The sequence below is a fragment of the Gorilla gorilla genome, chromosome 10, assembly GCF_029281585.2.
Source record: "Gorilla gorilla gorilla isolate KB3781 chromosome 10, NHGRI_mGorGor1-v2.1_pri, whole genome shotgun sequence".
Classification (NCBI taxonomy): domain Eukaryota; kingdom Metazoa; phylum Chordata; class Mammalia; order Primates; family Hominidae; genus Gorilla; species Gorilla gorilla.
This window is the reverse complement of record NC_073234.2, coordinates 59,757,291-59,773,941: the sequence shown is the minus strand read 5'-3', so window position 1 is coordinate 59,773,941 and position 16,651 is coordinate 59,757,291. Positions and strand designations below refer to the sequence as shown.

The 16,651-nt window shown below is 38.2% G+C and overlaps 1 protein-coding gene across 2 annotated transcripts in view; it reads left to right on the top strand.

The window, feature by feature from the left end:
- Positions 1-16,651, top strand: part of PDZRN4 (PDZ domain containing ring finger 4) — a 386,971-nt gene that overhangs the window by 316,202 nt on the left and 54,118 nt on the right. For both annotated transcript variants that reach the window (XM_004052968.5, XM_004052967.4), the window contains 2 exons: positions 2,126-2,382; positions 5,494-5,596. In XM_004052968.5, the coding sequence (XP_004053016.1) occupies positions 2,126-2,382; positions 5,494-5,596 (360 nt within the window). The remainder of the gene's footprint in view (positions 1-2,125; positions 2,383-5,493; positions 5,597-16,651) is intronic.

Here is a 16,651-nt window from a genome sequence, read left to right as displayed (position 1 = left end):
CTGAGCACCTGTCATACAGCAGAAGCTAAAGGAATGAGTGTGATCATGTCCATAGGTGTCTCATGTCCACATACCATCATGTGCCCCAAGTCAGATATTCCAAAGTGTATCAATGAAAACTCAGTGATAATTTTTCAAGTTTAGTTCATGAAAAAAAGAATCAGACAGAGAATGCATAGATTAGTGAATGTGTTCACACTGGTAAACACCCAGTCAAATCTCCACCTGGGGTTTCTTACTAGTGATTCAAGAGCAAGAACTGAATTGGGACATATTTTGCTGGTGAAGAAGCTTAATTGCTCATTTTTTGAAGGCACATCAACTCTTTCAGGATCCATTGAGTAAATTAGCTCCTCCAGGTCATTGAACCTGTCTCTACATGACGTGATGATTTCTACCTGGCATTGTATCATTTACCCCAAAACGCCCCACACTTGCTCTGAGCACACACATATTCCTTGTCTACTCAGGGAGAGAGAATGTGCTCATTTGAATGTCAGCAGTTTCTCTACAGCTGCAACTCAGTGACTTCTTTTGCTTCTTTTTTAGGCACCCAGGGATCTCTAAGGGTTTGCTGGTGCGTAACAGTTATCAGTGCCTCACCAACAGGCGGGTGGCTTAGTTAGCTGTCTAGAAATGGTATAGTTTCAGGGATATTGGGCACAGTATTGTGCCACCAGATAGCTCTTCATATCTGCAAAAACCAGCATTATTGATTCAGCTGGGGCGAGAGTCATAAAGCTCTTTCAGGATTCTAGAGTCCTTTATTAAAACACAACTTCCGCTAAAAGGCTGTGTTATCAGGACTCATTTTAGGGGAATAAATTGACAAATATTTGAGAGTGGTCTGTTTTGCCTCCCACAAGGTTGCTAGGGAAAGTGTGTAGGTGTTTTGGGAGCCACAGAGGTTGGGAAACATTACTGGCCCTTGGTAAGCTGGCATAGGAGAGTCCCACAAAAAGAATAATTTTTCTCTCCCAAATGCCAATGGTTTCTGCCCCTGTTGAGAAGCAATGACTGAGGACAAAGGGAGACTTCACCTCATTCTCTGTAATGTCCAGGGCTACCTTGGAGAGTCATGAATTGGTAGAAATTAAAACAAGTGAGTATCTAGAGGGACATAATATACCCATTCAGAGGAATTTTAGAGCATTGCTTCTTTCAGTGAATATAAATATAAAGCCGGAATCTTGTGAGTATGCCAATTCTGATTCAGTGGGTCCAGGGTGGTGCCAGGGATTCTGTATTTCTAATCATCTTTCATGTGATGCTGATGCTGCTGGTCCACAGATCACACTTCAAACAGTGAGGATTTAGGATAAAATGTACGTGGGCAATAACATGGTCTTGGATTAAAACATTATGAATATGGAGGAAATTCGACAATATCTTAAAAAATTAAATTTTAGGCAAGTAAGACCTTGACTAAATATTGAAAATCTCACCGAGAGATTGATAGATCATGAAAAAGTAGGATATACTTAACATTTCTATCTATCTGAAGACTTCTGTGACCCTTTTCTGAAGCAGATGTGTTACTTAAATTTTTAAATCTTTGCTAATAGTTCTGCTGTTTTACTAGTTAACCAACTCCAGATACTTTATAAAGATACAGAAGTAATTGTTGTTGTAACCTCAGGTACTTCATCGTGTTGGTAAAGACTTCAGTAAAGGCCGGGCGCGGTGGCTCACGCCTGTAATCCCAGCACTTTGGGAGACCGAGGCGGGCGGATCACGAGGTCAGGAGATCGAGACCATCCTGGCTAACATGGTGAAACCCCGTCTCTACTAAAAATACAAAAAATTAACCGGGCGTAGTGGCGGGCGCCTGTAGTCCCAGCTACTCGGGAGGCTGAGGCAGGAGAATGGCGTGAACCCGGGAGGCGGAGCTTGCAGTGAGCTGAGATTGCGCCACTGCACTCCAGCCTGGGCGACAGAGCCAGACTCCGTCTCAAAAAAAAAAAAAAAAAAAAAAGACTTCAGTAAATATTAATATCTGATTAAATATTCCATTACAAAATTCATATCAGGGCTGATTGAAACCTCTCTCTGTCTTTTATTAATCTATCACGACAGCCTCTCTGATCTTTCCTCTGAGATGAACAATGTCCTTATATGTTTGTAGGTCAATGGGAAGGATCTTTCGAAGGCCACCCATGAAGAGGCAGTGGAAGCTTTTCGCAATGCCAAGGAGCCCATTGTGGTGCAGGTGTTAAGGCGAACACCTCTTAGTAGACCAGCCTATGGGATGGCTTCAGAAGTGCAGCTTATGAATGCCAGCACTCAGACGGACATCACCTTCGAACACATCATGGCTCTGGCCAAGCTTCGGCCACCTACCCCTCCAGTGCCAGACATCTGTCCATTCCTGCTCTCAGACAGGTATTTTTCTGTCATTTCTTCCAAAGCCCTGTTTGTTTCCATTTGTCACGTAAAGCAGATGTTGAAAAGAAGCAGTTCCACTAGCAGGTTGACAGTTATGGAGACAGGCTTCCCAGCTCTGTTTGGAAAATGTCTCCCCTGTTTTGATATGTGCAATTAGTTCTCAGTTGTCCCTGCTAGCTACTCTCCCTGACCCACATGGTTGCTCCACCTGGGTAATCATACTTGCTAGCTGCTATGAAAAATTCTGGCTCTGATTAGTTCATCTTCACATTACTAGCTGTCAAAAGCCTCATGCTACTCACGAACACTGGTCAGGGAAATCACTTTTCTCACCAAAGCTGCCAAAAACCTTATTAAGGCTCATGTGGAAGTGGCATCTTGGCACCACATTCTCCTCTGTGGGCCACTTCTCTCTCTTCCTTGCATTTCTCTTCTTGAAAGAGAAGCTAGGAAATTGATTTAATTAAAGTGCAATTCTCTGAAGAAAGCAATTACCCAATATATTGAGATATAAACAAAGGATCTTGGCTGTCAGAGAGTAAGTATAGTGCTATCAAATAAAGATCTATTCAAGGAATACTTCCTCCTGATTTTTGCCTAATTTAAAGGAAGTCAGAGAGATTTTATTCAAATAATCCTACTTGAACAGTTTTAAAAGTATGCTTGCCCAATTCATTGTGTTCTGTGAGCTTTCGAGCAAATATTCAAACATTGAGAGTTTGTTAGAGCAATAGTCTCCTTAGCCTGCATTTTCATCACCTACTCCAATCCGCTCTCTACTTTGTAAAACAAAGATCTGAGTCATGCCACTTTCCTGCCCTTTGATGGCTGGCTCCCATAAGCCCGTTTCAGTGGGTCACAGATGTACAATAGAATCACCTGGGAACTTTCAGAAGCTGTATCAGTACCTGAATCACTCCTTAGGCCAATTAAATGAGAATTCTTAGAGTAAGGCTTAGGCATCAGAAATTTTCAAAAGTCTCCCTAGGCAATCCTAATGTGCAGCCAAGTTTTGAAAACACTCCTTGAGACTTCAAGTTCCAGGAAGGCAGGGGATCTGTTTGTCTTGGGTACGTCTTTATTCATTCATCCATTACCTTTTAAATAGCCCTTTGTATCAGACACAAATTGGATGTGTCAGGGCTTGCAACTAGATGCTTGGCATAAAACTATGAACAAAAATAAAGTCACTGCCTTCTAGAGTTTATATTCTACAAGGGGAGTTGAACAAAAAGCAAGGAAACAAATATATAATATTCATTAATACAGCCTAAAACATAGTAGCCATCCAACAAATACTTCCTTGAATGAATAATAATAGCTAGCTTGTATTATCTAACTTAACATGCTTTCAGTATTATTCCAAACGTTTTGCATTTATTGACTCATTTAGTGCTCACAATAATCTTAGGAGGGAGTACATTATATTATCAACATTCTATGTCTAAGATGAGGGAACAGATATTAAGTAACATGGCCAAGATCACATAGCAAAAAAGTGACAGGGCCAGGCTTCTAGGCCTAAAAGGTCTGACCCCAATGCCTACCCCCTTAGCCAGTGCATCTTGCTGCTCTTCCTAGGTCCTGTAGACCTTAGCTTAGAGACAACCTCCTCTAGAAAACTTCCTAGGGCTGCAGTGGGTCCACCCCTACCATGTGCTCCCAAGGCTCCTGTACTTTTCCCTTAATTATTGCGCTGTATTAAAATTCCCACTTTGCTGCTTTCCCCAATTAATAGGGCAGAATTGGATATTTCCAACATATTTCCAGCACTTGGCCTGGCATCTGGCAGCCACTAAATAAACGTTGAATGAATAAAGTGTTCCCCACAGCAGGGCTCCCTTCTTACCATCCGAAAGACAAGGGAAACACATCAGATGTCCAAAGCAGCAGGCTTCGATGTTCCAAGAGCCCAAAAGGGCTATGCGGACCCAGTCCAGCTATAAGCAAGGAGATTTATCTGGTAGACACAAGGCAAGGTGCTGCCTGTATTACTTTTACCATTTTGGCCTACACTAGTTAGACCTGTATGGAGCTGACAGCCATAGATAGTAGTGAGGAGAGGCTGGTAGAATATTTAGGCTGACTATAGTATGAGGGCATGAGGATGGGTCTCTTGCCTTTCAGCAAGGGAGAAGGGAACTAATTGATACTGCTATCTCCAATTTTTCAAAAAGATCCACACTGGCAGGAGTTAGAGGTCTCATCTGCAACCAACTTGTCAATTGTATTTAGGCTTTTTCAGTGTCTTTTAGAAATAGAAAAGGCCTTATGCTCTTTGCTGTTAAACTATGCTTAGTCTTCATATGGTATGATGTGTAGTCTTTATATCAGAACATACTAAATCGAATAACATGTTTACAAACTATTTAAAAATTTCCTAAAAGTTGAAATACATAAAAGCCATATCCTCTCACTTCCTTAATGTAATCTGCTCTCTCTGTCACTGAGAATTTTCTAAAGGTATTTTGAGACCCTGTGGCTTATAGGAGTTTCCACTGATTGATCGCCATGAATGTTCTTTAGTATTTGTGTATATGTCCTTGATCAAAGAGGGGAAAATGTGCATTATGAGGGAGAGTGAGAAAGGGGGATCTTAAGAAAGAGAGGAGGGGACAATGTGAGCAAATTTTAGAGTCTGAAAAAATATGTGCTTTTGAAAATGGATTTCAAAAAATAGTTTGCAGCTGTGGATTATGAAATTGGTAGTGCTTTATGACAAAATACCCCTCTTTGAGTAGACTGCAATCTCAAATGCCACACACCCACGTGTGGAGCTTGTCACATTCAGTGGAATGGAAGCAGGCCAGAAAGTATCAATAAAGCACCACGGACTGTCAGAGATTTCACATCAGTCTTTCCACAGAATACAACTCTGACCATAGGCCCTTATTCCTAGCATTCTCTCAGAAATTGCAAATTGATGGACTTCACGTACAGGGAGAAAGAAAAGCTATTGCTTTTCCTGAGCTGTAGTTTGTTTAAAGACTAGATCACTACAGATCTTATTCCAAAGCAGAGCAAACTAAAGTGAAATTCTAAAATCAGTTTTAATCTTGAAAACAACCCTTTTAATCTATTCCTATCATATTGCTACATTCCCCATAGCTGCCATTCTCTGCATCCAATGGAGCATGAATTTTATGAGGACAATGAGTATATTTCCAGCTTGCCTGCTGATGCAGACAGAACAGAAGACTTTGAATATGAGGTAAGATCATTTTCATACAACTTCACATTTCTTCATGAAGTTATGGTTGAGGGGTTTTGTATAACAAAGAAATTAATTTATTACAGTGAGAAATGTCTTGTCTATTACATATCCAGTGTAAGATCTTTCAAATGCTATTTGCTTTAGCTATGTGGCTCTAGTGTTTTAAGTATATTGGAAAATATTTTTATAGTATAAGCTTAAATATAATTTGCTCTCATTTTGTTGCTTTTTAATAAATAATATTGCAACAGCTACATTTTTAAAATCTGTTCTATAATATATGTGGATTTCCAAGTAGAGTTTGAAAAATATATTTAAAACAAAGATTGAGTTTACTACTTTCATTTGTTGTATAATATTCTAATTTTCATTGATAAACTAAATTTTATTATATTGTATTCTTTGGAAATGCAATATTCTCTTTGTGCCTCTGGTCTGTACTCTAAAGAGCCATTTCACAGACTTCCTAGAAATAGAGATGGCCTCATGCCCTTTGTTGTTAAACTATATTTATTCTTCACATGGTTTAATGTTAGAATATCTGTACTGTGATATATAACAATTCGAAAAGTCCATCCATTGATTATTTAAAAGCTCTCACAAAAGTTAAAGAATGTATCCTAATATTTCCTCTGCTTCTGCAGCCTGAATATCTTTGAAAGGTTTCAGACTACTCTGACATTTAAAAATAAAATAAATGGAGGAAGTAAAGAAGCTTTGGTAAACAGGCAGAGAACCCACGGTCACCTGCCCTTTTAATGCTTCAGGTGATGTCATACAAGTTCAGCAAAGTGTTCTCTTCCACTTTACAACCAGGAAATCCTGAAATCTCTTCCCTTAGGAGGATCTGAAATCAAATAAGGAAGCTCATCTAAAGCAAGTGGACGTTTGTTTGAAATCTTCTCCCCACAAAAGTCATTCCTGGGGATTACAGAAATCATTATTTCTTTGCAGCCAAAATTTAGAAGTATGTGAAATGACAACTGGTAACTGAGTAGATGGTTTTGTCATTCTTGTGTTGTTCATGTTAAATTTTTACCTCCTCTTTATTAAGTTGATTGAAAAGTTTTATTTTCTAAATCTACTCAAGCACTGACATACATTACAATATCCATTGCTTTGTCTATTCATGTAAAATAAATTATAAATTTGAATGACTTATCCAAATAATTCAAGATTCTTATGTTTTCCTTTTGGTTAATGAATACTTTCAGTTTGGGGACTGGAATTATGTAGATCACTTCAATTTTTTATTTGGATGCCTTAAAGCTTTATTAAAGTAAGTCAGTGTGCTGGGGGAGGGCATAGGGGAAGATTGTTTAGGCTAAGCAAGTTAACAGTAAAAGCCCTTTAAATGAATCAGCATGTCATTGAAATATTACAATACAGACAGATTTCCTTACATTTCTATGGAGCTTACTGTAACTGAACCACATCCTCTTTTTTGACCAATATTAATCCCCAGCAGAAGCCAGCATCAGGATGATGTCAGTGGTGAATTCTCAGACAAGCTCTCTGTAGCCTGTAATCTCAACTAATCACAGCATCATAGTCATTAATTTGCTGTCAGCTGTGATTCTGTTGCCAAAGGCCCCTTTCTGAGTGATTGAAATAAAGAATGTTCCTATGAAATTCAAATAAGGAAGGAGTTGCTATGACAGTTTTCAGTCATTAGAAAGGATGCATTTGAGAACAACATGCATGGTTAAAAGTGGGAGTGGAGGCATGGGAGAATACCTCCAGAGAAATTTACCAGATTCAAGAGAGAATAATGGTTCTGCCCAGTACTCCTCAGTCTGTTACTGTTATGTGACACACACACAGAGTGGCACATGCCATCCCTTGTGGCTGCATCAAACTGCAAAATCTAGTCAGTCCACTGCCATCATTGGAGCCTGTGGTGGACGCCATTAGGCTCATTCAGTGAAGAGATTTAGAAATGCTAATTCTGTCTATGTGTTGCACTTTTACTGTTGCACCTAGAAGCAGACTGATCTGATGTTTCTGTGACCAGCTGAGATGACCCTAGCTCCTCTAGGAACTTCATTATAACCCTATAGCTCTAGGAACGGGATGGATGAGCACCTTAAGGAAGTACCAGTTTTGTGCCACTGAGAGAATATCACAGGAAAGTGCGGTTTAATGGCCAAGAAGAAGACTTCAGCTCAGAAAGAGATATGCATTCCTCTTCAACCTAAACATGAGCACAACCAGGCAATCAAGAAAGTAGAAAGAAGACTCCTTTTTCATCTGCTTTCATTCATTTGTAACATAAATATTTAATGAGGACTTAAAATGTACCAGGCAGTTATCTATGCATGGGATAAGGAAGCTCCTGCCCCAGTGGAAGGAGCTTCTAGGAGAGGGAGGTCAACAATAAACAAACAAGTAAAGACATATTCTTTTCAATGGTGAGAAGTACTAATGGAAAATAATGAGTGGTGTTGGATAGGATGTTGCTGTCTTATACAGAGTGGTCATGGAAGACTTCTCTCATAAGAGAACTAAAGAATATAAGAGATCTAGCCATGTGAAAGGAGATTTTCAGAAAGAAGGAAGGGCAGGTGCAAAGGACCTGAAGCAGAAGCATGCTGGGGTGTACAAGGAGTAGCAAAGAGACCAATGAGAGAGAGAAAGGAGGGCGTATTTTGTGGAGCCTTTGGCTTTGACCATGATATAGGAATTTGCTTTGACTCTGAGGTGGGAAGTTGCTGGAACATAGCAAGGCCATAACAGGATTACTCCAGCTGCTGGGCTGAGACTGACAGGAAGGAAGCAAAGTCAGCTGAGAGGGAGTGGGGTATTGGACCTGGGCAGTGATAGCGGATGGAGTACGTATGACATAATCTAGGACAGCATCCACCCCAGCCTGGAGGGCTGTGCCTCAGAGCTTCAATATAGTTTGTGCTATGGCAATTTTCTTCTGACATTTTAATGGCAAAATATTACAGGTTAGAGTGAAGCACACCTTTTGGCATCCACCGGAACAAGAACAATGCATCCACACTTTAAAAGAAATAGCTTCTAGTATATAGACCACATTTCTGAACTTGCTAAAATACAAACTGTGCGGCTATTTAGGTGCCTTTTTAAAGACCTACTTACTATTAACTCAGTGAACCAAAGCTGATCTGTATATCTTGTGAGTACTTATATACAGACTTAGTGCATGGATTATTAACCCAATAGACCAAAACAGATCTGACTATCTTGTAAATACATATTTAGGGACTTTTAACACGCAGATTATTTCATTGATGGACTGTAACAGGTCCCTTCAGAGCCACGGCAGACAAGCAAATGCTTCTTTGGAGATATTATAGTCAGTGTCCATGTTATGGTGACTCTGGTGTGTTAGGAACCTCTATGAAAATTTAATGACACCCATATCTCACCATGACCTATCACCAATTTCCTAAGAAAAATATTTGACTGGGTTTAAAATTTCCACATTGTGCTTCAGAAAAGTCTCAGAAGACCAGTCTACATTAAAAGACTCACAGCTTGAAACTTGTTCTCTTTAAAAAATGATGGCACTTGTTCTCTAATTAAAAATGATAAATGAGTTTAATTTTATTTTTGAGAAAAAATAAACATATAAAAATTTAACAATGCACCCATCATAAGAGTCAGGGTGTTCCATGCCACTGGAATTTCACTAAGGATTAAGCTTCTCCTCCTTTTAGTTTCAACTTTGTTCATTTTTCCCCCTAGAGCCAGCTAAAGGTTGAAATAAATCATAAATAGCCCTTAGCAAGTCAGAGGCAGATCTCAAATCCAACCTCTACTAGAAATAATTTAAAGGGAAAGGTTTTAAGAAACATAGAGATCTTTTTGCCCAACTCCTAATAAAGATATGTTTGCAACTGCCTGAGTGCAAGGAAGATGTTGAATTATCTACAGCATTTGCTGTTAACTCTCAAAAGTCAATGCTAATGCTGATAGAGGAGTCAGAAACCAATACACGCAAAATTTAGATAGTATAAAACATCATGTTAGTCAAGACAAGCAACAGTTCTGTCAGTTCTGTGCCTGCAGATTTTTATCACTTAGAAATATCACTTGAAATCATTTTTACTTCTCCCTCAATGATCAGGCAAAGAAACATATACAAAAGGCTGAAATAAGTACCCTTTATGCGTCCAATATCATAAAAACGTAAGCCAAAAAAATTTAGAACTTTGCTTGAAGAGATATTAAAAGTGGAAAAGAGAGGATAAATATATGTCAGAGTTCTATGTACATGTTAACTGAAAACCAAACTTGGACCAGTGTCTATAAATAGGAGTGAGCACTTAGCATATTAATTAGCTTCCTCTTGGCAGTCCTTATGCAAGGCATAAGTAAACCCTTGTGCTGTGCCGAGAAGTGTCATTTTGCAAAATGTATTTCCTGGAGCTAGATCCCTGCAAATATGTGCTGAATATTTGTGAGACTTTAAGTATATAATCTCTCTCTTACATAAAGAAAAGAGAATCATGAATCAGGGAAATTTTCATTCAAAAAATAACAAGAGGATAATTATTAACTAGATTCCGTCATATTTTTTGAGCAACTTCATGATTTGTGAAGCCAGTATTGAAAAAAAAAACAAGTCCCTAGCATGATGCATGTATAGAGCTATATGGATCTTAAGGCTCTGAGGGCAGCAGCTTTATCTGCCTTGCTTATCATTGCATCACATGGTCTGTTTCACAGTGGGTGCTCAACGCATATTTCATGAAGGAATAAATGAGGGTTCCCATTGCTGTCTGCATGGACCGACTTCTGAGCCACTCAGTCCCTTTCCTCTTTTCCATACAAAGGGAAGTGGAAAAGAACTTGGGACCACTGTCCAGTTATAACAAATGCCCTCTTGCTTTCCAGCAGGTATTTGTTCTTGGAGTCAGGAGTTTTAATCCTAATGCCATTTTTGTCTCAAACACTTGTAAGGAAAGGGCAAAGAGGGTGAAAAATAGGGAGACATAAGTAATGTAGTAGAAAGCTAATGGTCTCCATGAAAATTTATCTTTACTGGCCACCTTATAAAATCATAGAATCTCATATTTGGTATAAATTTGGCATGTTCTCTAACAAACACTTGTACCCCCTTTATTACTTGTTGAACAAGGGCTCAATCAGCATATGTGAGAAACACTGCAACAGACAGGGAAATAAGCTCTTCCCCAACTAGCCAGCGGGGGCTGTCTCTGTCCATCCAGAGATGGCTCTGTCCATCTCTGATCTTGAGAGAGGCAAATCTATCAAAGAGTTTGAAAGCCAATGATGGAAGAAACATGATGGGTATGAAACATAATTGATAAAGAGACCATATGTTATCTGTATGTTGAAGTAGATAAACGAGAAAATAGTGTATAGAGTATAAAAGAGTAACATATTTAGATTTGTTTAACTCACTGAATGTCTTCCACTCAGTCCCTTTTCTTCCGCTTGTTAGTCACATTTTAGAATTATTAATGAAATCGCTAAAATAATTTTATACCACTTACTACTGGGGCAGTAAAATAATCCATTAAAAAAAATCACCTTCATAAGTGCCGTTCCTTTGGGAAATTTACTGAATTGAAAACTGATCTGGATGAAGTGTGAAAATATTTTTATTACCTGAGCATTAAAGATAAGATGGTATTCTGTCAGTCTGGAGCTGGTTCACTGAAGAGCCTATTAATGTCACCACCATTTTCTCAAATATTTCAGATGAGAATCTTAATCATGTAGGCCAAACCAATAAGTGATCATATATCGGAGCTAGTATTTCCAGATGCTCTGTGGCATGTTTCTCCTTATCACTGCTGCCTTCCCTTTGTTTCCAACAATGTTCTACCTTTAGGCTCGTTTTTGGTGTCTTGTAGCCAGTCCCTAGTCTTTGCAGGCTGTCCTATTCACCACTGCCAGATCAAACCTTCTCAAGTGTGACTCTCATTGGTTTACTCCTTTGTTTATCATCTTGTATGACTCTGTTCCTTGAATTAACTCTAAAATCCTCTGCCTGGCATTGAGGGTCCTTGGAACTCTCTCACCACCTCACCTTTCCAGCACCTTGGGGTCAAACTCCACAGCACAACAATACTCAGAGGAAGCTGTGTGCTTTCCTTTCTTTGTGCCTTTGCTCGTGGGCTGCTGTGCCTCTGGAATGCTTTTCTGACAATCTCTGCTATCATTCAAAGACAAGAGTCAAGCATCACTCCATCAGAAGCATTCCATGATGTCCTCCTGCCATGTACCGCAATCTTTCCCACCACTGAACTCCCTCCCACACCGCATTCTGTAAATATTTTCTGTCGTTTAGATTATGCCCCAGGCTATAGTCATTTATGTACTTGTCTATTCTTCTAAATGGATAGTCTTTCATAATAGAAGTGACCACTTGTAATTATCTGCACATCACCAGGAGGGCCCAGCACATGCCCTGGCACACAGTGAGTCCTCAGTAGTATTTGTGTGATGAATGAATAAACATTGCTGCTACTATTCTTATTTTATAAGTCCCCAAAACAAGTACAAAGTGCTAAATTGGGGGAGAGGAGAAGAAGGCTAATGGAGAATAACAATTTGAAATAAAGTGAGAAAGTCTTTTTTCATAGGATATCAATTTGTCTAGTAATTAGAGGAAATGGATTTAAGTGTATACCTGAGCCAGTTTGTAAAGGAAGAAAACTGGGATTTTTACTGTTTCTGTTTTACCAAGGAACATATGCGTGTTTTACCACAAATGTGTAAGCTGGTGAACCCTGGTAAATAGACATGCTAATTTATGTAGTTGAAGAATGACGGGGGTTCTGGTCTGTTAGGGTAACTATACATCCTGGTTTGCCCTAAACAGTCTTGATGTATGGCTCATTATGAATAGCAGCTTTTTTTTTTTTTACTTTCGAAAGTATCCTAGTTAGACAATACATTGTGTGGTTGTCCTGTTTTTATACTTATTGAACTTTAGTTGAGACCGATACTTCATAATCACATGTTGTATAATCCTAACATTCCAAGCAGAATTTCTTAAATTGAATACCTAAGGTTATTAAACTGCATGATTTCCCTAAATTGAGATTCCTTTTTATTTTCTTGTAAGTCTTGCATTGTGACTAGAAAGAAAAATGCCACAAAGTTGGCAAGTTACCACAGTATTATAATTCTTTCAGATTTCTTACTGAACGAAACAAGATTAGTATTGCTATTAATTTGTTCATGTAATTTCATAAAACAAATAAGAAGCAAATCTGTCTTTCGCCTCACTGATTGTGACAACACTAAACCTTATTTCCTAAGAAAACAATGAAAAGTAAATTGAACCTTCCAAGTTGGTTATTAAACCAGGTAACCATGGGCACATTTATTTTACCAGGGATCTGGATATAAAATAAAGATTCCTTATGCTACATATATGACTTTTATCAAAATGCCGACATTCAATTTTTGTTTGAAGATACTTATGATACACATTCAGAGGATTTCCTTGCATTACTTAAAGGTGTCTGTGAAAGGTTGTGTTTAAGGTGCATATTTGCATATCAAATCATATTTTCCAGTGACTTCTATTCTGCTTTCAAAAACTGTTTTCAAAGGAGAGCTGTCTTTTACAATATAAAGCAAAATTCATATTAAAGATTCTAATATTCTTTTCAGAGGCAATAAAATAGAGTGGAAGGAAACAGACTAGGAGTCTGGCCCCAGTTCTAGATCTGTCTCTTGAATGAATCATATTCCACCTGTGTGCTCCACAGAACAACCAATGTTGGCTGTGGAGTGATTGGTCTGCATCTATTTCTAGAATGTAACTCCCATAAGCAAAGTGAGACAAATTCATGGTCAAATCCTTAAAAATTTTTATGAGTATTCTAACAGTTTGAACATATCAACCCACATTTCTTTTAGTTGTTACAGAGAAAGCCCACACACTCACATGGCCTCACACTGGTCTATGTGCAGTACCATATATCTCAATTGGTATCAAGTAGCACACCCATCCGTATTATCTCTGACTTTAGCTTTAGCATTCAGAGCAAGTTAGCTCATATACATTTACCAATTTGAAATGGAAGATGCAGTCTGTAAAAACTAGAAAATAAGTTACTTTATTTACATATAATATATATTTGTTAATTTAAAAATACAGAAAATAATCCTAGTTTGAATTTTTTCTTCACTATATCACATTGTCTCTGAAATGAATGAATGGAATCCTAAAGATGATGTGTTTTATATTAGGATTACAGTTCTCCTTCTCCTTCAAGGGCATAAGCTATTGATAATACTCTGGTTTCTGGTTACATGCTGCATTTACCAATATTCACTGTCTATTAAATAATCCAGTTCAGTGTAATTGAATATAAATAAAACAGAACCAGTAAATCCAATCTATGCATTTCAGATCCAAAATACAATTTTTAAATATGATGGAAATTGTACCACCTAAGATAACCACAGTTTATATTTTGTGTGTGTTTTCCTCTTCTATGTACACTGTATGAGTGCAATTTTGCCATTTTTGGGGGTTTCAGCAATTTTTCCAGGTTTTATTTAAATCATTAAGAGCTATAATTAACTGCTTTATGCATAAGTCTTTGTCTGCATTTCAGAGTTATCTCCCTGAGAAAATTTTCCCAAAGTAAAATTATTGTATCAATGCACAAGAATAGTTTATAATACTTCAGATAAATATTTATTAAAAAATTGCTTTCCAAGAAAAGATGTATTAAATTATTCTTACAAGCAATATATGAGAGTAGTATCATTAGTATTAAGTGGGCTTATTTCCTTTATTATTATATAACCTTTATTTAAAGCACATTTTAAAAGGAGCATGGCTTAAGGCCAGGAGTTTGAGACCAGTCTGGCCTATGTAGTGAGACCCCGTATCTACAAAAAAAATAAATAATTAACTGGGCCTGGTGGCATGCATCTGTGGTCCCAGCTAGTCAAGAGACTGAGGTGGGAGGATTATTGATCCCGGGGATTAGAGCCTGCAGTGAGCTCTGATCACACCACTGTGCTCCAGCCTGGGTGACAAAGCAAGACCCCCAACACTATATAAATAAATAAAAGGTGCTTGGAATAAATATCCAGTTTATGGAAATAATATAGTTTCATCAACATAGTAAATGGGCTTAACATTATAGTTAGTATGTAATGTATACCTACTTCCATGTCAACTGTATATTCAAATATAGGTCCATAAGCATAAGGTTGAAAAAAAACAGGTAAGTTTTAAGAGATTTGAATTTTCAAAGTTGAAGGCCATTTTAAATGAAATCAGGAAATGCCTCCTAAATTAAGCATGTTCTGCCCCAAATCTGCCTGTTCTTCTGTCCTGTCTTGTTTAACAGCCTCATCAGCTGCACAATTCTAAGAGTTACTGTGTTCTGAGCATTTACGGTGTTGCTGGTCTCTCAACTACGTGCTTTAGAGATCACCTCTAATCCTTAAAACAAACTTGCTTTCTAGGTAAAGTGGCACAGACGAGAAAGCTGAGAGCAGCCCTGATCCATTCCTACTTCTCACCTCCAACATCCACAAAATGTTCTCAGTTGAGCCTGGTGCATCTTCACAGCCAGGCCCTATCCCCAATTCCTCTGAAGCAGTAGTCTCCTCACGTCTTCCTGATCTTAGTCTCTGCCACCTCCATCTCTTTCTTACTATGAATGATCGTGTCACTCCTCTGCTGAAAATTCTTCAGTGATTTTTTTTATGGCTTCTACCAGTGCTCTTCAGTGCTTTTTCATAGAGGAAAAATGAGGAACGTGTGGGGTCTTAGCCCACCAAGTCTGGGTGTAGGGCCTAAAGAACAATTTCATGCCAGTTTTGTGCTTCATTTTCTTTTGAAATTTGCATTTTACCTCTTAGTAGATATATTGTGGTTTCCCCACACCCACTTTCACAAATTGATACTCCAGGAAGATGCAAAGTGCTTAAATTGTGGTTTTCTGGCTCCCCTGACATTCCAGTTTGGAAAACTCAGGCCTATATAATGAAATGTAAACTCCAGAGCACATGAGGCACTTCCCATCTGCCTCTCTGTGCTCACCTCCCACTAATCCAAGTGTGATGTGGGAATGCTGTGCTTCTGCACACACAGACTGCCTGCAGTTCCCCAAGGATGACGTTTTCTTGGTTTTTTGTTTTTGTTCTTGCTTTCCTCTGCCTGGAATATCCCCTCTTCTCTTCCTCCACACTGTTCTATACCATTGATTTCATGACGGAGGTAGAACTAAGAACACAAAAGCAAAAATGTTTTTTGAACTATTAAATATTTGACAAACAAAAGATATGGTTACAGTTTTTCACTTAAAGAAGTACTGAATTCTTCTTTAAAAATGCTTAGATTCTGGCCTCTGCCCTCTCTTCCATTTGCCTTACGTGCCATTATTGTTTTTTCTTACTTTGGGTTCCACCAAAAGTCTCTAACTTTCCTCAGTATGGTTGACCTTGTTTTATGCATCCCTCTCTTCCAAGTACTCTGCACATGGTAGAATGACTGAAGCAATGACTAAATCTTAAAGACACTTGTAGGCTGGCAAAGCTAAAGCATAAATCTCAAAAAGGGTTTAGTACTGAGACTCTTTGGATATACGTCTCACTTTTTCAGAAAGTTGTTTTTTTCTTCAAATTAAATATGAGAGAAAATATGATCATATTTTTGTAGTTTAAATTTGAAATTGCTATTTACTCTTCCAGTAAACATGCCTAAATACAGACACACACACACACACACACACACACACACACACACAGCCTCTAACTCAGCCTCATTATTGGCTGGTAGCATGTTTAAAGTGTGTTGGTGGAGCAAATAAATCTTTTGGCTCATTTCAAACCCAGAGAAAGATGTCAGCAGTAATAATGATGTTTACAGATGAATGTAAACATCATGGTAATATTTTTACCATGATGGTAATATTTTTAAATACAACAACAAATAATCTACGCCTGTAGTCATCATAAATGAAACAGATTAGGAGAATGTGAAGATGAAGGCACAAAGCTGATAACCACTTGGCTTGAACTGAGTTACAGCACTTCTAGACATCATTGAATTGTAAATGTCCAGATTTCATT